At 37.9% G+C, this 22,237-nt stretch overlaps 2 protein-coding genes across 4 annotated transcripts in view; one reads left to right on the forward strand and one right to left on the reverse strand.

Moving 5' to 3' along the window:
• Window positions 1-5,115, forward strand: part of gnb4a (guanine nucleotide binding protein (G protein), beta polypeptide 4a) — a 22,584-nt gene extending 17,469 nt beyond the window's left edge. For both annotated transcript variants that reach the window (XM_084120245.1, XM_084120244.1), the window contains exon 10: window positions 1,005-5,115. In XM_084120245.1, the coding sequence (XP_083976371.1) occupies window positions 1,005-1,111 (107 nt within the window). In that variant the 3' untranslated portion in view covers window positions 1,112-5,115. The remainder of the gene's footprint in view (window positions 1-1,004) is intronic.
• mfn1a (mitofusin 1a) lies at window positions 4,986-20,923 on the reverse strand. Of its 2 annotated transcripts, none has more exons than XR_014607155.1 (18): window positions 20,734-20,923; window positions 20,504-20,627; window positions 18,157-18,292; window positions 17,721-17,883; window positions 16,808-16,932; window positions 16,264-16,372; window positions 15,631-15,738; window positions 14,874-15,027; window positions 14,504-14,571; window positions 13,846-13,967; window positions 13,520-13,646; window positions 13,005-13,109; window positions 11,673-11,775; window positions 11,339-11,559; window positions 11,141-11,257; window positions 10,855-10,977; window positions 7,051-7,185; window positions 4,986-5,376 (listed from the first exon to the last, which is right to left on the reverse strand). XR_014607155.1 is itself a non-coding variant. In XM_084120243.1 (18 exons), exons 2-18 carry the CDS (start codon window positions 20,616-20,618, stop codon window positions 5,307-5,309), a joined length of 2,175 nt encoding a protein of 724 aa, XP_083976369.1. In that variant the 5' UTR covers window positions 20,619-20,627; window positions 20,734-20,923; the 3' UTR covers window positions 4,986-5,306. The 2 variants fall into 2 exon arrangements, 1 of the variants encoding a protein (XP_083976369.1); XM_084120243.1 differs by having other exon boundaries at window positions 10,855-11,051.
• Between the last annotated feature and the right edge of the window lie 1,314 nt (window positions 20,924-22,237).

The following is a 22,237-nucleotide window of genomic DNA, read 5'->3' on the forward strand; positions in this document are numbered from 1 at the left end:
TATTATCTAGAAAATATTTACTTATGTACATTTCCCCCCCGCCCACTATTACTGTTACATACATTTGCATGCAGTTTTCATGACACTTTTTACAGTACTTTTTGTTCTACAATGGTTACGTAACAGTGGTGAGGAAAGTTTATTTGTTGCAAGAAAGGGATTATTTCCCACAAAGTGAGAAATATATGCAGATTTACTGTAAACAAACAAGCAAAAAATAAAAAGCAGTGGCTATTTGCACTGTGTAAATAGAAATTAGATGCTGTGCAAATTTCACTTAACAATAGATGCTATTTACACTAAGTGACAATAGCGATACCTTCTATTTACACTATATATAAGTAGTTGTTAGATTCTATGTATACTTATAAATAGTGGCCAATACTGTTTGCACCTCAGTATTGTTGTACATTAACAAGATGCAATAATATAGTGTAAATGATTATATTTATACAAATTATTAAATGGATGCCGCCTTATTGGGACAAAATGCCCTCCCTACAATAAACAATACTGCAGTATTGTTGAATCGACTGTTCAAATTTTGAATAGTTTTTCATCAACCTTGTATAACTTCTCTAAACTCAAATGGTTTTTACTTGTGGAAGTTCAATAAACTTGCATTTTTAAGTTTCTTTTTTTTTTTTTGCATTTCTAAAGGTTGTAACAGTTACACCAAAACACAATGTGTACATACTCGTTGAAATCAAAGTTCACTGAAGAGAAAACTAATCACTCTAATGGAGACTTGAAATATAACTACTTTTACAACAAAGTGTAATCAAAAACTCAACATACAGCTAAAATATTTATTAATTATGAATAACAAATATGTATGCCATAATTCCCCATGCTTTAAACAAAGAACACAAAGAATTGACCTTTCTTCTGAGCCTGTTCGTTGGACCTTCATTGGTTTGCGTCCCATGTGTTTGGAGGTCTGTTGCTAAGCATCTAACCGTATGTTATTCACCCCTGTGTTTTGTTGTTGTTGTGTTTTGAAGGCGTTCTGGCTGGGCATGACAACAGGGTCAGCTGTTTGGGGGTGACCAGTGACGGCATGGCTGTGGCCACCGGTTCTTGGGACAGCTTCCTCAGGATATGGAACTGACCTCACTGGACGGGACTTCGGGGAGCCACTCTTTCTGATCACAGAGTCACTGTAGTGCACCACTGCCACACAGGACCCCTCCCTCTCCTTCCCCTCCTTACAGATGACCTGGTTTTCTTCTCTCCGCACTATCCCACTATCCTACAGTCAGTCAAAGAGGTGAGGACCAGCAGTGAGGACCAGCCTCCGCTGGCTCTCTCTGTCTCTCGGGCTTCACATCTCGACTCGAGAGGTGCGGAACAGACTGTGTTGTATATATCCGCCATTCTTTATGCTTGTATGTATAACATATGCACTTCTGACAGTGTTTGGATGTTCTGGTGTGTGGATACTCGTGATGGGTGTCTTAGCTGTGCCTGTTTTCTTTTCCTGCGTAAAATATTTTTTTTCTTTGTCCCCAATCACAGTGCTATTTGCCACAACGAAGGATGATGCTGCCACAGTGTTGTAGGCCATCAGTGTGTGACCTTTGACCTTAAGTTTAGTTTGCTTTGGCTAGTATCGTCAGTGTTGGCCTGTTCTGTCATAAATGGTTCAGGCTCAGGTTGGTAGAGTATAGTTGTGTGAGAAACACTGATGTCACTGAGCTTGTGTTTGCCATCCTCGAAGCCTGACAGAAATGTTTGGCATGTTTCATGGTATTAGACTGTATTACTGACCGCACAGAAGGGCTTATCATCAGCCTGTCTGTCCCTTCTGTCTTTACTATCACTAGATATACTCTCTGAGATTTGCTGCTTTCCATACTGATCCAGCTGGACATGCGTGATACATTTATGGTTAAAGGGACAGTTACCCACAAGTGAAAATTGACATCATTTACTCACCGTCATGTTGTTCTGTTCATGACTTTGTTTCTTCTGTTGAAATTAGAACAATTCTGAAGAAGACTGTGCTGTCCTTTGTTTTTCAAGCAATCACGATAAATGGGGACTGATGCATTTACGCTTCAAAAACAGGATATATGTGACTTGTGCTCTACATTCTAAGTCTTCTGAAGACATACAAGAGACGGAGTAAGAAACAAACTGAAATTTAATTTGGTAATCTACATTTAACCTCTGCATCCAGTTCCAGTGGGTTGAAAGTTGAACTCAAGAAATGAACGTTCCAGGAAGACTTGGTGCATTTGCGATTATCAGTCAATAACAGCTTTGGTCTGTTCCTGTTTGTCGGCTTGTACAGCTTAAGAAGACTTAAGTTGGTGCACAAATCATTTGGGCCTCGTTCATGGTGCTTTTAAATGCGTGTAAGCACAAAAAATATAATTATTTGGGTTTGGAACAGTTTGAGGGTGAGTAAATGATGATGCATTTTTAGCTGAACCCTTTCTGGATGGTTTGGTTTAGTCATTTGTTTGAATTCAAACACCAAGCATGGCCTTGATGCTTTGTGACACTTTGCCATTGGTTAGCAGGCTGGAAGTGCAACCTAATACCTAACAAGAGGCCTTGGTCACTGCCACTCTGACATTGTCTGCCTTCCTACACACACTATGAGCATCTGCCCTTCTTAGATGAGGAACTAGCTAGGACTGTATGCTTTTGCACTAGAAAATAGTCACGCAAAACAGCACACATTGGTGTTTCTGCATGTATTTGAATAAATGTGCTTAGATTCCATGACAAGAAAGCTGAAAAGCTGTCGTGGACCACGAGCTACACTGTGTATTTTTCACAAATGTGAAAATTGATGGTATAGAGCCCTCTACCAGTTTCTGTAAAACAAAGAAAAAACAAAACCTTAACGTCAGTAATCACCTTAATTTTGTGCCAATCAGTATGAATGAATTTACAGACTGGCTTTGTGAGCATAACAAAATGGTATACGTTTTGCTTTTACTTATGATTTAGTTTTGGGCATTGTTTTTTTTTTCTGATACATTAAGAATAATCATCCATTATTGCATTCAGTATTCTGAATAGATTTGTTTCTTTTTCACCTTCAATTTATGACATTACTGTTCATCAGGTAAACTTTTGTAAAGCAATTATTTAGAAATTTCAGTTGAATCGTGCAGTTAGTTATGATATGCAAGGATATTCAACAGATATGGAAGTGATGTTCCTTTTTTGAGTGTTTACAACATTTAGACCGTTGTATTAAGGTCCATGAAGAACGTTGCATAGCACAATGAAGGCAAAAAGTGTTTTAACCTAAAATGATTTAGTAAAACCAACATAATTCATATGAAGTCCAACTCCCATCAAAATATAGCCATTCCTTCCTTTAATTGACTTGAAGGAATGTTCCAGTCTCAATAGAAGTTTAGCAATACCAACAATGCTAGCTAAGTAATTTTGGCTCATGCCTTTTTTCCTGGGAAAAATAGGGCACTTGCAATGAAAATAAGGACAGGATATTTTTATAGTTTACCAACGTCTTTACCAACGTCATTCCTGTGGTTGTTTTTTTTCTTTTTTCTATAAAAGTCCTCTTCATTGAGGACTTTACATAATCATGACAGGAGCTGATATTGGTTACATTTTGGAAAGACAGCTTACATTTAATCTCATGTTAACAGCGTTTTGCTATACTTTTGAAATTGTATTTTAGTGTTGATTTAACTGCTCGATTTAAACTTGTTGCAAGTGCCTTTAACCACCATGCCTCGACCTTAACTTGCATTGAGCCCGGAACATTCATTTCAGATTCAACCCGAACTTCCCAGTTAGTCCATACATGAGCATGACCGTAAGGAGCAAGCTACATACTATCCTATGGATATTTCAGCTAGCTTACTGAGCCTTATCCTATGGATAAGATCAAACACTGTGCTAGCGATACCACAGTCCGCTGACTCTGAAGAAGTCAGCTTGCTCCTTCAACAGTTCACAAAAAACACCTGAACGGTTTCTGATTCACTTGCGCTCATGCAAAGCTTTGCGAAGTTACAACTTGAGAACTGAATCATTATGAACAGTTAATAATAATTTTAAAGCTTAAGTGTTAGAACTATCATATTTAAATGATGCGGCTTCTGCGATACGATAAGCACTTGGTGCATTACTTATGACATGAGCCTCCAATATTTATATTTTCTGAAATGGTTTCCCTCGCAACATTTGGTTTTCCAAGTGTGCTGGCCTTGTCGTTAGAGGAAGTGAGCAAGAGCTGCATTTTTCTGAATCGGAACTAGGCCATGGTTGTTTTTGCTGAGGTGGTTACGCTGGCAAACATCGAAATTACTGCGCTGATTTCCTTATTGCGGCGGTTCACATCAATCACATGATCACAATACTACACAGAAACTCCCTGCCTTCAACTCTAAAAATGAAAGTGTATGAGAGGTAATGCAACGTTTGCTGTGTTCAAAGGTGTTAACGTCGGTTGGCACATTTAAAGCAGTGCACCACCTTTACAAAACAGTGTTTGTCGTGTGATGGCTTTTTCACTCGCTACAGTTCAGACATAAGAGAAAGCTTTTTTTGTTTCCATTTGTAAACACACAGGACACCGATAACCCAAGTGCAATCTTTCAAGCACAGTAACAGTGACAGACTGTGACCAACCCTTAAAACAAATTGTGGCTCACCAAAAAGCAAGCGCGCGTGATTCATAGTGGTTTTGATGTATTTTATATAGCGATAGATCCACTTATGGATATTCTGTTCATTGTGCAAAATAAATGATCCTGGATGGTCCTGCATATGTCGTAACTTTCTGATTAAAGACCAAATGATTTCGTTTTTAATTCACTTTAGTAATTCTGAGTTCTGCGATTCTGTCCCTCACTGTGTGTGTATTTCATGGACAAAACCAGCAGACATAAACTGCCTTTTGATTCTAACACACATTCCTCGTAATTCACTTTAACTGCTTTATTGAAAACCGATTTGTATTATTTCATGTTGGTTCAGAAAACAATGATCACTTGCTGTGGAATCTTTTTTTTATTGTTATTATTTTGAATTTTTTTAACACCCAGAATTTATTTGTATTTGTGCAGTGGCAGTGACACCTGTTACTATTTGTTCTCATAACCAATAAAGGCTTTTCATCAAGGAGGTTGTCTGCATATTATTAACTTGCATATTATAAGAGTTTTTATCAGTGAGAAATCTGGCTTCCTGAGGCTTGTATGAAATACTGAAAAGAAATAAATGTAGACTCTCTGTAACTTCATTCGGCAGATTTGGGGTTGTTCCGGCGCTGAACACTGGAGGACAGTCTTACTCCTTTCTTGCTGCTCTGGTTAATGTTGAATCTGCAGATACTGTGCTGAAAAAGACTCCAGTTGTGACTCCAGATCAGTGGCTTTGTGCCTGAGAATAAAACGAGACCAGTATTATCGGTTAGACCACTTAAAACAGATTTTTGCAGTGTCTCCAATTGCAGTGTCTCCAGTTTTATTTTCCAGATGAGATTCCCGAACACTCCCCTCAGTCTGTTTGTAAACTCTTGCATCAATGGTTGAGCCAGTGTTGTGGTGTTGGAGTGGTTGGGAGAGCCATCTCACACCAGGTTTAAAGGGCAAGAAAAGTTTTTACAGGCATTTATTGTCATAGTGACTAACGCTAAACTGGTTGGGAAAGTTTTGTTCTGGGTTTGAGATTGTGAACATGCTGAATGAATCAGCTGTGAGCACAGTGACAGATCTCTGATGTAATAAAGCCCTGCCCCCTGAATCTCCAAATTAAAGTGCACTTTAATGTTAATTAGCAATATTTTAACAATTTAATTTTACTGATATTTAAAATTAAATAATCACATTTATAGTTTATTTACAGTATTGTGTTTGCAGGAATTTTAAGCCGCATTCTAAAATGTTCTTTGCAGGGTTACATAGTTAGATACTGAGAACAAGGGTACCTGTTACCAAATAAAACTTTGACTTTATTATTTTTGAAGCATGTGAGAATGTATTGAGGTTTACAAATACTTAAAGGATTTGTTCACTTCAGAATGGAAATTTCCTCCTAATTTACTCACCCACACGTCATCCAAGATGTTCATGTCTTTTCTTTCTTCAGTCGAAAAGAAATTAAGGTTTTTGAAGAAAATATTCCAGGATTTTTCTCCATAGAGTGGACTTCAACGGGAACCAACGAGTTAAAGGTCCAAATTGCAATTTTAAAGCAGCTTCAAAGGGCTCTACACATATCTTGGATGACGTGTGGGTGAGTAAATTATCAGGAAATTCATTCTGAAGTGAACTAATCCTTTAATGCATCTCAGGAGCTGTTTACATGACACTGTTTTCAACTAAAAAGGGAAAACTTTTACACGACAACAGCGTTATGGGGGCCTGAAAACGCAAGCTTTTGAAAAAGGGTTTCAAAGTGCAAGTTTTTGTCCTGCTTGTGTATTTATGAGCTCAGTCCATAGGTGCGCAGTGTTGACATCGCCAGCTACTGTTTAGGCATGCATAATACAGCGTTTATAGGCGTTTTTGCTGATCGTCTTGACAATGTCGTCTGTACTAAAAAAATGCAAAGGAAAAACTTGGTGTAACTGTGTTGTCGTGTAAAAGTACCCTTATACGCAAGCAATTGTGTTAATAATTTATAAAACGTTTCAACATATGATTTAAATATCTTTAGAATTAATATTTTTAAAGCATTTTCTGGACCTATATAAATTCACTTGCAATTATACTTGAATAATGAATCTTGATCTTTAGCAGAGAAGTGAATCCTGCTGGGTTCACTTCAGGAATCAATCTCCAAATGGCTCACTTTGTCTTTGTATGTTAAGCTGGACAAATACTATTTGAAGTATTTAAGAAATATTATCTTTAAGTCATAAAATACTATTTCAATTTCTAGTGTTGTAGAAATTAAAAAGCAAGCGAACATGCAATGTTGTTATACTGTATGATGCTGCCGCACCTTTCCTGTGCTTACAGAATTAACAATTGACAAGGATTATCTTCCAATTAAGGGTAATTATCTACAGTGAGCTGTCGGTCTCTCTCACGCACACCATGACTCTTCTACCTGAGGGTTTTGGAGCGTCTCTGGACACTCTCCAGGCGCTGGATCCTGGCGCTCAGTCTGCGGATCTCAGTTTCAAGCTCCATCTCGCTCTTGTCAACCTGTTGGCACATGCGGGCAAAGACGGCCACCATCTCCCTGCAAGAACGCAGATAAGCATATCCTTCACACATCACCCGCACACCCTCATCCATCCTACAGATCGCATAAACCAATAGTTCAAACGTCTCGGTGTGTTTGTATGCAGGTCCGCCGTTGTCTTCGTTTCAGCTGTCATCGGCTTGTAGATGAAATATTCACTTAAAATCACTGCCATGATTAAGTGCTGTGAAAGCCAGGTGATGTCTGTTATTTACCTTTTATTAAGCCCATGTTCGGTCAGGAAGCCCATGAATTTTAAGGGACAGCTCACCCAAAAATTAAAATTAGCCCATGATTTACTCATCCTAGGTGTATATGACATTTACCTTTCAGACGAATACAGTTGAAGTTATATAAAAAAATGTCCTGGCTCTTCCAAGCACACAATGGCAATGAATTGCTGTTTTTGTTCATAATAGTGCATCTATCCATCATTAAAGTGCTCCTCGTGGCTCCGGGGGGTTAATAAAGGCCTTCTGAAGCGAAGCCATGCGTTTGTGTAAGAATGTGTAATTTCTTAATGGTAAGGTATCTGGTTTTGAATAATTTTGGCTTGAAGTGGAAATTCAAAGAGTAGATTCAGCTCTAGGCTTCTGCTGTCCTTTCATACAGTGTTTGTGGCATAATAAAAGCCAGTCATTTCAATACGAGTTCGTGCGATCTGGAATTTCGCATGAGAGCTAAAGATTTCCCCCTCAGGTTTGGTTCAAGTTGGCCCAGATGAATTTGACAGCTGCTTGTTTTGAAAGTGATGTCTGTGTGAACTGTCCTTCATTCAACATTGCACTATTCACAATAGACAATGGACCTTTTTTGCTTCCTTATGAAACTGCACACACATTGATTTGATTCAGATGACTCCTAATCATTTCAATAGGAACCTATGCGATTGGCAATTTCGAGTGAGGTTAAAAAAGAAAAAATTCAAATTCAAATTGAAAGAAATTTGAAAGTGACTTCAAGCATCGCTACACTATTGATAATAAGAGTAGAATAGACATGAATTTACCTTTCTTGCCCCTGAAATTCCTCCGATATATCTGTATTTTAGGAATAATATTTTACAAAGCCCAGAATATACCATTTAAGATCCACAAGGACAATCAAGTTTTTAGTGTTGTTTATATGTCTATGTGGTGTTTTTAATATGATTTAAGACAAACCATGTGCAAATTCACAAGTCAACATCATTGCTGAGTATTTTCTCCTTAAAACTGCAGTGAACCAAAGACAGTCTCAAACCCATTTTGAAATCGCTGGTAATTCTGACGTCACAAACTACCTTGTAACCAATCAGGTCAACGTGTGATTGTCAACGAGTGGATCTCTGAGCTGGTGCGAGTGAGTGGAGGCGGGGCTAATCTACATATTCATATAACCGCGTATACTAAATGAGGCAAGGGTGTAGAGTTACATTCAAGCTATTTTAAAGGTGCCATGTGTCAGAATTGAGGTAAAAATATCCAAAAAATGAGCTACACGCATCAAAAGAATGAGAAGAAATAAGGGAGATGATGTCATTAAAAAAATGACAAGTTATAGTGCTGCAGAGATATCAACCTGAATTAGCATTAGCATTACTAGCCACGGCCCGACAGGTGTCGTAATACCAGTTTCGGCCATGGGAGGCGGTATGCGGGCAACATAACCACCAGCCAAACATGCAATACACGAATAACTCGCACGGCTTGTGGGCGTACTTGAACCTGATGTCAATCGTGTGGAAAGTACAGCCCACTAATACATTCAAATAAAATCTGATAAAAAAAGGAACAGAACCAGAGTAAACATTGGCACTGCTTTCCATCGCTGGAGACAACTAATGGACATGAAAGAAATGAGGTTCGACTCCGAACTTGCAACATTTCTTTTGGATTGGTAAGTAAGATGCTGTTAGTATTTCGTTAGAAGTTTGTTTTATATGTTTGTGTAGTTTTTTCGGGAAGTTATAACATAGAAATGTATCGAAGGCTGTTCGATAAACGTATATATAACGTACATAAATATAGTATTGTAATATAGTACACATATATAGCACAATCTCTATAGCTCTTTTTTCTTGCCAACTACGTGACCTATATTATGTTTATTAAATGGCTTTCCTGAGGTAAATCTGACATAATTGTTCTCCAGCTGTGTTATTGACCTCTTCACGCTGATAAAAAACACTGATTGGTCGATATTATGTATGAGGAATACATTTTGGTAAGTCGTAGCCTAGCCTACTGTATCTTTCAACAGTGTTCGTGTTTTTTTTACTATTAGTAGAGATGATCGGTTCACGTGCGCTAGGGATCTGTCGTGTAACATTTACAAGCGCCAAAACGTAATAAAATTGACAGAATCTGAGAGCTGAGATTTTTTTATATCATAACTAACCTGCTCTGTCTAGTCTGTCGGACTCCGTGTCCTCTTTGCTTCGCGATTTTTCTGTGCGTGAGAAAATTGATGTGTGGCGTGAGAGTGAATGCGTGAGAGTTGGCAGCTCTGGTTATGTTGGCGCTAGCTTGGTCAACATCAGCGAATGCTGTCTGTCAAATTAATGTAATTCAAACTAACAATAAAAATGTAATATGAACAAAACGAATATGAACATATTCACTGGTAAAGGTGAAGTAGCTTGAAGATGTCATATTTTACCTTTTATAGCCTACTACAGTTGAATCAGATTGAATGCATTAATATTATGAACAGCAGCTACGCTAATTATTTCCCATCTGCTTTTCTGTTGTTATCTCGGGACGCTAGTCCCAAGGTAAATACAGATCGTCAGCTCCAGTTTGTATCCAGCCTCCCATGGAAACTACAGATGCCCCAACACCCGTGCAGAGACGACTCGATGCTGGCGATATGTTTATGCCCTAAATTAATACATGATTAACTAACTGTATTTTTCTATGTACATTTCTGAAATGCACTTTCTGTAAAGCTGCTTTGAAACAATATGTATTGTGAAAAGCGCTATACAAATAAATTTGAATTGAATTGAATTGAATATTTCAAAATCACTGTGAAAGTAGGGGCAGAGCATAGAGACTATGCCGTTTCTCGGTTGTTACTCTAGAGTAGACCAACTCACTTTCTGGAGGTATACTGCCCCCATCTGGTATGGAATGTGGAGTATGAATTGATTTTTTTGGGCGGACATTACACAAGGCACCTTTAAGGCATGAATTTTTTTTTTTTTTCATAGAAAAAACGCTTTTGTCATTTTGGTGATCAAAGATGAGTTTTAAGGGATAAAATGATTGACTACAGGACTGTGGCTTATGTGCTTCCATAGAAACTCACTAAAGATGTCCTTGGTAGAGGACAAAAATTAGAGAACAAAGGCGGACATATGGAATTTTGCAAGCTACTGCTTCTCTTCTCACTTTTGTCTGTGAATTATACACTTGCCTGCAATCATCCAGGTGTGGTTTATAAAACTAAAGGAATGGTTCACTTTCAATACTTCAATGTTCTTTTCCTCATAAAATGTTATTCTGTTCCTTAACCATTCAGAATACTTTGTAAAATAGAACATGGACCACTTTGCATTTGATTTGGATGCCTTTTGAGGCTTTTCTATTCACTGTAATATGACAGGAAAGAACCAGAACATTCTGTTAAGCAACATCTTTTGTGTTATAGGTGAGTAAATGATTTGTTCAGCCGGTCACTCACTGTTGCACCTGCTGTCCACAGTCACTGCTGATGATGTGTGAGACGGCCTGCAGTCTTTGAGAGGCGTAATCCACAAACTGCTGCTTCAGGGCCCTTTCTTTCGAGCTGTTGGTCCAGGTGAGCCTTTCATACAGGTAGAGCAAACCATAGAGACTCACAGAGAGTACAAAAACCCTCCATCCCACAGAACGCCACACCTGCCATCACAAAACTCAATTGTATTTACTCTAGAATGTTTTCAGATGTGCTTACTGGTATGAAAAGCTTTAAATCAAATATGTCTTACCACTCCAGCAGTGACCAACATGCCCACTGATGCTCTGGAAGTGAGAGAGACCAGTCCTGTTGCCATGGAGATAGCCAGCTCGTCCTGGGTCTGGGTCTGAGCAGAGGAAGAGGTGACCTGTGCACGAAGCATATCACGTCACTTTAGGCCTGTTCACACGTCATACGTTTGTCATTAGAGATCATTAAATCAAGTTACTTTCAAATTGTGGTTCAGCAGACTCAAAGCTTGTCTGGCTTTATCAGGCCCCAGGAAACGATTCACCAAGGATGTTAGACCCAGTGAGAAGTGAAAGTCGATGTCCTCCACAAAATGTTCACAGAGGCTAGCGAGGTTCAGGTCATAGGTCATGGTGAACCTCCTGTGGGGGAGGTGCATGTGACCTCGGGCAGCAGGGGGCAGCAGAGGACGCAGGGTGTCTAGTGTGAGAGTCACAGGAGGACGCCGGTCAATGCTAAAGTATCTTTTGCCAGGGAAAGCTTGTTTACTGGAGACTTTATGTCTGAAGTGAAAACTGTGCATGAGTGTGTACCCATGATGTCTCTCTGAGACGACAGCACACAGACGTTTATAGTGCTGGAACAGCGCAGGTCCAGGTTCTTGTCCATTCTCTCCTCCGCATAGGCCATAAGCTTCTGGAAAATGCACACAGACATGACTATAGCCTATCTGCCTATTACATACTGAAAAAACTTGTAAATATTCTTTAAACAAGATAAATACAGATTATTATAATGTCCCCCTGTGGTGAAAATCAAGTTTTTAATGTTGTTTATATGTGTATGTGGTGTTTTTAATATGCTTTAAGACAAATGTGCAAATTCACAAGTCAACTCCATTGCTGAGTATTTTCTCCTTAAAACTGCAGTGAACCAAAGACAGTCTCAAAAACGTGTTTTGAAATCGCTGGTAATTCTGACGTCACAAACTACCTTGTAACCAATCCGGTCAACGTGTGATCGTCAACGAGTGGATCTCTGAGCGAGTGAGTGAGTGGAGGCGGGGCTAATTTGCATATTCATAGAAGCGCGTATACTAAATGAGGCAAGATTGTAGTTACATTTATAGGCATGAAGAAATGTTTTTCAAGGAAAAAACATTTAAATATGTAATTTTGGTTATCAAAGATGAGTTTTAAGGGATACAATTACTGACTACAGGGGAATATCTTGTGATGCACCACGATTTTCAAATCTTGTAGTGCATGATGCAACCAGATTTCACAATCGGTTAAGATTAAAAACTTCTGTAGTCTGAGCCCGGCTTTACATGCTTAATATTGAAATAGTCTGATTCATTGTTTGCTGTAAGCTAGTTCTGCAGAGCGCTATCAGACTTCCTCCACCTGCCTAGATCTGCTATGGGATTCATGCATGTCTGGTCCACCAAGACTAAATACACTAACATTGCCATATTCATTAACATGCCAAAACTATTTAGAGAGATTTGTCATAATTGAAATAAATTAAACAGTAGTTATTATAATATTTATAAAATAATAAACTTTTACACATTTTAGGATGACTTTTAAGCACCATTGTGTCTTTAAACAGAATTTGACGATGGCACAAAACTGTGTAAAGACCTGTAGATTAGTCTCATGATAAAAGAACAATGTGTCTAGTCTTAAGTAACCTTTCTCTGTGCGCAGTGACCAGCAGGACATTAAGACACCAGCTCCTCAATCCTGTTACGCTGATCACACAGACAAGCTGTCACTCAGAGTTTATGAATGGTGAACAGAAAATGACAACTAATGCACTGCTTAACCAAGCTCATGGTACATGTTTCAGACTTAAAAAGTTAACACATGATTCTTTCTAATCGGACTTAAAATAACAAAACATTTTTTAACAGAACTCACCGTTTTGTATAGGGCTAAGGCATTTGGGGCAGGGCTAAAATCAGTGCAGAATTCATCCACAAGAACAGACAGGCAACAGATCTCTTCTGCCAAGGCACTGGACACCTAGAAGAACAGCAGGGAGAAGTCACTGGACCTTTTTAACACTATAGAAAACATCAAATATTAGCTGAGTCTGTCAACTTTTTTTTCACAGGCTAGCAGCTACTGTAATTTGGAGGGATATGTACCATCAGTTTTACAAATTCTGAAATTAGTCCCCTAAAATAGGAGGAGAAGTCATTTTGAACAGAAATTTTGTATTTTAGCCAACATGACCAACATTTCAGTTTGAGCATTTAAACGGTATCTCGTATGATTGCATCCATGGTAATTTGGCATTTTAAAACCATACATATATACATGTATACATGCATACATACAGTGCTGGGTAGATTACTTACAAATTGTAGTCAGTTATGTAAAACACTACGATTGCCATGATACGTTTTTTAAGGGATGATGATGCAAGTTACCTTGGCAGCCACTTCGTCAGCGATGGCCTTTATCTTGTCTTTGATGTCCTCGGTCAGGAAGTTAAGCTGATTTCGCACAAACTCTAGCCGGTCCATTTGAGCCTCACGCTCCTCCAGTGAGAACACTCTACAGATTTACAGAACACTCCGATGGTTACAACAATAACGTTTCAACACAACAATGAAGAATACCATACTAAAGAACAAATGGTTTCACTCTGGCTGAGAGAATCTCAGGTCTCAGTTCAATAGTGGGACCAATTATAATCTTTGGGAGCTTGGACAGAGACCCTCCATTACAGAGCAGACAAGGTTTTGGAACTCACTTCTTTTCTGCTGAAGAAATATTGATGGCATCCATGATAGCCTTGACCGACTCAATGATCTGCCAGGCTCTGATTGTGTGCTGCTCAAACTTGGTCTTCACAGCAGACTGGGATATAAATTCCTGTGGAATCCATGAAGCGCGTTCTTGAGCCGTCATTGTGCCACAATTATCAGGGATCACGTCATGATTAAAACAAGATTCCAGCGGTTCGATTTTATCTGTACCCATCAACATGCTTTTCACTCTCGTCATCGGTTGCTTGCATGGCTGAATCACAACAGACCCATCTATTAATGCCATCGTAGATTACTGTGAATTTTCATCCCTGGTTCCCAAGAATGTGAGGTACGCTCACCTACTCAAATCCGCTAACTTGGCCACTACGGTAAACGGCTGCCTGGAATCTATGAGGAACACCAAGTATCTCACACATTTGGGAGCCAGCAGCAGATGGCCTGAATCAACGCAAAAACAGCTTGCTTAAGGAGACCGTCACCACGTCAAGCTGTCATAAATTCTCATCTAGTCTAAACAGCATACAGACAGGGCTAAGACTCAGTTTCCATCAAGCTCCTCTTAATCTTCATTGTTTTCAGCCTCGTTGTCAGACAACGATTATCCTGGAGCCAGTGACTACAGTTTGAGAGCATTCTCACCTCAAATGTTCTTTCAAAACTCTGGAACTCCATCAGTCGCTCTTGGAATCCTTCAGCCAAAGCCCCGCCTTTAAATAAAAAGCATATGCCCCATTTGGTTCCTACCAGCCAACAAATTAAATCTGAAATGATGCATTTTGCGATGAAGCATCATTTGTGCATATTTTTTTCACACTTCAGGTCACACCTCAAGTATCACTCTCAAAATCATTGGGCCACTTCAAGATTTAATAGCATCTGCCTCTGAGTGTTTTATGGTTGTTACACTCGTTTTTAACTTGGCTAGGCCTCGTTTTTCCTGGTCTCCCTCCAGAACTGTGTCAAAAGCAGTAGACTCTGCACTGTGTGACCCAAAGCGCTTGGAGCCTACCAGTCTCTGGCATTCCCTGGGCACGGTGGATCCTGGCACTCAACACCTCCTTGGCAGAGACAAAGAAGATGCGGTCAGGTGCCTTGTGAAGGTCCACTACCTTCAGCTCCTCCACTAAGAAACTGACACAGCGATCCATGTGCTGTTTCCGCACCTAAAAGTGCAGTGAAGTACAAACAAATGAACAGAATAAAACACCTCCATTAACTAAACTTTCATTAATCAACTTATAGTTCATTAACCTATTCAATACAATTTTATATCTTTTCATCTCTTAAAGGGATAGTTCACCCAAAAATTAAAATTCTGTCATCATTTATTCACCCTCAAGTTGTTCCAAACCTGTGTGAATTTCTTTCTTCTGCTGAACACAGATGATGTTTTGAAGAATATGGGCAACCAAACAGTTGATGGGCACTATAAACTTCCATAGTATAAAAAAAAACAAAAAAAAAACCTATGGAATTCAATGGGGCCCATCAACTCTTTGGTTGCCCATATTCTTCAAAACATCTTTTTCATTTTTGGGTGACCTATCCCTTTAATCTACATGAACTTCTCAACTGTTAAGGACTGCATTATGTTTGTGAATGACATATTAATGAAACTTAAGTGCTGTTAATCTCATTTCCTTGAACCTTTAAACCTGAAATGGATGACGGAGGAATGATAAATGTTACAGAAATCTCACAAATCTCTGTGGTGGTTTTAAATGGTGAATCACTTGAGACTTATAAATATAGGTAATAAAACTTACATCTTCCAGATACTCTGGCTCTAAGACAGATGCGTCCCAGCGATTGTTTAGGATGAAAATGTTGGGCTTTGATATGCGCTCATTCACTTTGTGGAAAAAGTGCTTCTCCTTTCAAAGAAGAGTGAAATATAAAAAATAAAAAAAAAGGGAAAATAATGAAAAACTGCAGAAAAAAAAAAAGACAAGTTTGGTAAATAATAAAAGTAAACCTTATAGGGATGCAGCGATACTACAATTTGGTTAATACTTGTAGTTAATAGTTGATCTTTACAATAATATCTGATTTTTTTTTTGCCACAATAAATGCAAAATAAATGATTTTAAATTGTACAAGTTAAAGTATCACAACATTGTAATGTGCACTATGAAAAAATGGATCTTCATAAGATTTGCTAAAAATGACATTTAACAGTTTTATTTAATTATTAGTGCTTTTAAACTTAAGTTGACTGCAAATGTAGTCTAAATGAGCAAGAAGCATGTAAATATAGGAAATATTGGAAGTTTGAAGGATTAAATATCCAACCGATACCAATAAATAAAAAATAAAAAAACTCTAATATTGACTGATAACAGATATAACACGGATTTATTTTTTAAATGGAGTTCTGAAAGTGCTAAGTTTCTACTCACAGTATTCATTATGGTGGACTCAGAGTTGGCCACGAGCACAAAGACATCAGCATCTAAACAGAACTTGTCAATCCAGCTGTCCAGCTCTGATGTGACGTCTGTGCCTGGACTGAGGAATGTGAGGACATTAGCATTACATCAAACTACACATAATGTTCTGTTCTTTATTGCTAATCTGAGACCAGGCTATTTGGTGTCTGTTTTTTGTTTCAGCTGTTACCACCCATGATATCTCTAGAGCAGCACTTCCAAAACCATTAGTGCTTTTACTTGCCCCCCTTCACAACACCTCAAACCTTGTAGAGTTCCTTGAAGTCCATGTATCAGATTCAGCATGTATATGCAGCGATTCTCCAGGGTTGCGTTTCCCAAAATGATTGTGAGCTAAGTTGATCGTAAGTTGGTGCCAATGGTTTTATGATCTCTGTAGGCTCACAAAGCTTTTGAGAAACGCAGCCCAGGTCTGTTGTTCATGTGCCAAACTATCCCGCAGAAACTTTATTCAGCTCTGACAACCCTGTAGCCTGTGTGGACGGGTCCATACCTATCCATCAGAACCAGGTCATCTCTCAGCACCGCACACTTAGTTTTGGGCCAAAACACTCGGACTAGACAGCCTGAGTCTTGGTTTCTGTCCATATGTAGAGCGTGGGCCAGATGATTGACTGTCTGTAAGGTAAAGTCAAACTTTAAGCTTCAACGAGATATAAGATCACACTATATTCATATCACACCACAGTATGGAAACACCTGTTATTTATCTTTTTAAAATGTCAAAATTACATAAGGAGCTTTCCTGTGGATCTTGTTGAAACGTTGCATTATGTAAAAAATAAAGTTAGTCTCTTGAGAAGTGAGATAAAACATGACGGTATCGCTTTCAAAACTCATTTTCAAAACTTGCACTTTGAAACCTACTTCAAAGTTTGCGTTCTCAGGCCACCAAAACGCCGTTGTCATGCAAATGAACAGCCAGAACGCATTAAAAGTTTTCTGTTGTGTAAGCGGCCCCTAAGTTAATAACTAAGGATTTTTACAACGGAAATTAATCAATTAAAACCTTACTTAAGCTAGACAATGAATTTATTTTAGATCTGCTGTACAGCTAAAACAATCTTTGTTCCATTAATTTCCTATTATCACTGTAAAGCTGCTTTGAAACAATCTGTATTGTAAAAAGCACTATATAAATGAAGGTGACGTGAGGTGACTATTGCAGCCTCTCCAAAATTGTCTTCAATAGCTTTAACTGTAAGTAATTGTGATTATATCTTCTCACAACCATGATACAAACTTAAGCATCAAAGAAACTGTAGTTTTAGGTTTTTTTTTTTTTTTTTTTTCTGGTTTGTCCCAGTACGTAAGAAGAGTAATTTCATTAAATATAGTGTGAAATAATGATCTCAAATGAACACCAGTTTACAAACATAAAGAACCGCATAATATGTGCGTCATACTTCAATGCTCTTCCTCTCTTCAGAGTCCTCAGTGGTAAGGTAGGCATGTTCCCCATCTGTGCCCTCCACACTCAGGAAACAGTTTGTGGTGTGGCCGATTCCACTGGGCAGAACCCGTTCCCTTAGCATGGCATTAATTACTGTACTCTTTCCATTACTGGTCCTGAGAAACAACATATAGCATCCAGTAACAAACTCTCCATTTACGCTCTTGATTCAAGAGTAGCTCAAACCCAAATGAATGAGGAGGGGGGGGAAAAGAGAGCGATCCCTGTACACAAATACTCAGTTTTTGGCGTCTTGCTTATTTGTATAAATTAGCAATGCATACAGCTGAAGAACTAAAACAAAAACATTATTGATCCATTTCATTCTGCTGGCCTGTTGTCATTGTTTGATTTACATACTAGTAAGTTTAGACCACTTGTTGTGTTACCTGCCGAAGAAGGCCACCTTCATGTGTCTGCGGGCCAGCACTTCTTTGATGACACTTAGTTTCCTGGAGCAGGCCTGGATCTGCAGACACTGTTCTTCCTCCGCTACATGCTCCAGATCCTCACTCTTCCTCGTCTCTGGGCACCACACACACACATGCATATCAAATACCATCATACAGTAAAGCGCAGGACCAGACTCAGCTGATAAAGAGAGATATAGGTCTATGTGAGAGTTCATCAGTCTACGCTCCATACCCCATAATGACAAAGCAAAAGCCAGATTTGTGATAGCTTTGCGTATTATTTATTGTTTAATCCTGAAATATCACATTGCAAATGTATTCAGGCCCTTAACTCAGTACTAGTAGGATAGTTTTGTGCTGCATTCAGCTTTCCTCCATTCCCTCAGTCTAAAAGCACCATGCTTCACCATTGGGATGGTGTTGAGCAGTGCCTGGTTTTCTCCAGACATGGTGCTTGGAACTGCAATTCATCAGATCAGAGAGTCTTGTTTCTCAGTCTGAAAGTCCTTAAGGTGCTTTATTAACACTTTATTTTGATAGTCCACATTAGACATTCTAGTAACTATAAGTAACTTTGCTATAAGTAACTATACTATAGTAACTATAAGTACGTCTACTAGCGGTCATTCGAGAATTAGTAGACTGTCTGCTTAATATTTTATTTTGATGGTCCCCAACAGACATTCTACTGAACATAACTATCTTTGGAAGTATTTCAACTAATTCTACTAACCCGAACCCCAACATTAACAGTTTACTAATACTCCAATGAGAACAAGTTGACATTTGGTTGCAAATTAATGAGTTATTTGACATGTAGTTTCAAAGTTACTTATAGTTAGTCGACTTTCTGTAAGTGTAACCTTGTTTTTTGGAAGTTCCAAGTGGGATTCATGTGTCATGGACACATAGATAGGTTTCTATCCGGCAACTCTCTCATAATATCAAGATCAATGGAGTGTTTCAGTGATGTTTGTCCTTCTGAAAGTTTCTCCCACACGATTTCTGGACCGCGACCATAATGACCACTGGGTTCTTGGTCACCAAGGCCCTTCTCCCCCGACTGCTCAGTTTGGTCCGAGGTCCAGCTCTAGTAAAAGCCCTGGTTGTTCCAAACATCCAATATAAATTAGAGAGGCCAATGGGTTCTCAATTGAATTTGCCACATGTGCACACCTGAGATAAAATTCAAATGTCATAGCAAAGGGTCTGAATACTTATGTTAATGTGATGTCCTTTTTTTTTTTTTTGCTTCGTTATTATGGGGTATATGTCACGGTCATGTTTATTTTCTGTCATGTTTAGTATTTAGTTTTCAGTGTCACGTTTACCTCAGTTTAAGTCATTTATTAGTTGTCATGGTTTCCTATTAGTTACACACCTGTTCCCTGTTTAGTTGATTATCACCCTTGTGTATTTAAAGTCCCCATGAAAAAACTTAAAAAATTAAGTTTTTTGGCTTTTAGTATAAATATGCTAGCTTTACTGTTATCTAAGCTAGTGTGCTCCAAAACAATGACGAAATTTGCATGTAGAAGATATAAGCATTTAAAACTTACACGTACAATCTCTCACTTCAGCTAATATGGATCAGTGACTTTGGTGACATCACTCTGCACTTCAGCTCTGCACTTTGTCTCTTGTTAATGTTATTGGTGTTATGTTCTTCTCTGTGCTCGTTAAAGTCTTATATTATTGTTCATTCTGTGTCATGCATCTCTCTTGGACACGCTAACCCGTGACAGTATGGACTGTGTTTTGATGTGAAAAAATTCTTTGCATTTTAGCATACGGCTTCCATAAGATGGAAATACCATGGGGCTTTAATATATATCATGGTACTAAATAATTAGCATACTAAGAAACCATAGTATTTACATGTTGCAATCATTTTATGAGTCTAAATAGATATTTTCAAAATTTCAAAAGAATACAATGTCTACACGTAAAATGCTGGGATTTTAAATCTAATTTAATGGAATTTAAAATTAAGTTTTACAATTTTGGAAAACTGAAACAATGGAACGTTATCGCTCCTTTCTCCCACTAAAGCATAAGATGTTCTTTGTAACAAATAAACATTTTCTTAAAATATTATGCTGATCCTATCATTTGTAATGAATAAAACTGTACATTAAATGATAATAAGCCAAAACTGAAGTTTTTTCACTGGTGTTCTCCAATTTAAACAACAACAACATGGTAATACCATGGTACCTTTTTGTAAATTAAATAGACTAATTACTAAATATATATAATTTAAACAATAAAAGAGCAATATATTTATCAATCACAAATGCAATAGTTAATCATTTCTTCTTACCCTCTACAAAATCTGATCCCTCTCTAACAAACTCCAACAGCTGTTGAAACATTGCACTGATTGTCCTCTTTGCCACCACAAAGTGTTGCAGTGGCGAAACATCATCCTGCTCCATGATTTAACACTGAAAGTACAGTGAGTATAATTCACAGTTCAGATGACTAAAAACATGGTGACATAATGTTATATAAGCATAGTGCTAGCCTATATATTGAGGCTTTGGTACTCACCCGCTCTGACAACAGAATTACAGCAGTACAAGTTCAAGTGGTGCCGTTTCTCAAATGAGGTCAGAGAGCATGTTCATTAACAGGGACATGAAACCTTTTCCGAAACATCTTTTCCAGGCCTCCTTTAGCCATCGGAGAAGTCTTTCTGTGTACAGGATATTGAGATTGTCTGATGAGATTTGGTAATACTGAGAAAGTCTTTACAGAACAGGACTAGTGACCTCAAATCCTCTTATCCAGGACTTAATTATGCAGACAGCTTCCACTCACCTTTCTCTAACTACAAACTTCTATTTCCAAAATCATTTAGATAGCATTGTCTATGTTGTTTGATGAAGTAAGTGTATGTTTTTTTCGATTTTCAGTGCATACTTTAATGATTTGTAGCAGTGGTTCTAATTTAATCATTTTAAAATTGCCTCTATTCCATACTTTACTCAAAACACATTGATCCACGATGAAAAATATTGTGCTGATTGTCCTGATCGCTCTGGTGCTCTTCGGTCATTTTCGACGAAGAATTTTACATTAGTTTTTTCAAGATTTTTTTTCTTCATCGGAATGGTACGAAACTTGGTAAAGGTTTTGGCACTTGCCTTTGTGAAAAAAAATAATAAATAAATTCATGGACATGATTCAGGTTAAATGGTCCTGAAAAAAAGTCACACTAGTGCTCCTCGCGGCCAAAAATAAGCGCATTGGAAATGAATGGGGGACGAATTTCATCTAGTGGAAACTTTTGGTACTGCGGACCAAACAAAATCTTACTGAAAGCTCATTTTTTGAGATATCAGGCTCAAAGTTTGAAGGCTGAAGTTTAGATTTATGGCTTTGATTTTCTCACAGTTTTCGAGTAAAATGTGTTTTTTAAAATGTGTTTTCATATATATTTCATATATATATATATATATATATATATATATATATATATATAATATGAAAATATATATATGAAATATATATAAAAAATTCATAACAATACACAAAATTCTGTAACTCTTTTTTAAGTTCACTTTTTAAAACTTTTTTTCACTTAAGCAATAATCTGCCAAGTGTCGTCTTTGAAAAGAGATCAAACTTAAGCCTGCGCTCTAAAGCATTCAAGATTTACGACAGTTGAAGTTGGAAATTTTAATTTTAATTTTTCTATGCTCAAAAAGTGAATAAATGGATTATAAATACAGCGTAAATATAATTTAGTACAATAAAATCCCCTAAAAATACAAAATATTAAATAAAATACATTATCGATAGTACATTAATTCCATTGGGGGAAAAAAACACACAAAAAACATTTCGGTCATTTTTGACCGACACGCGAAGAGCACCAGAGGGTTAAACAAAATTTGCCAAAAGACTCAATAATACCTTGTTTTTATTGTTTAATTTTGAAAATAATTACATTTAATTAGACTCACAGACTCCAGTATTTTTAAAGCTTCATTAGTTTCATGCCCAGTTGTGGTCTAGTCTAAAAACCACACAGATGCTGTACTCTCAGCCA

The sequence above is a fragment of the Abramis brama genome, assembly GCF_963993115.1.
Source record: "Abramis brama genome assembly, chromosome: 7".
NCBI lineage: Eukaryota > Metazoa > Chordata > Actinopteri > Cypriniformes > Leuciscidae > Abramis > Abramis brama.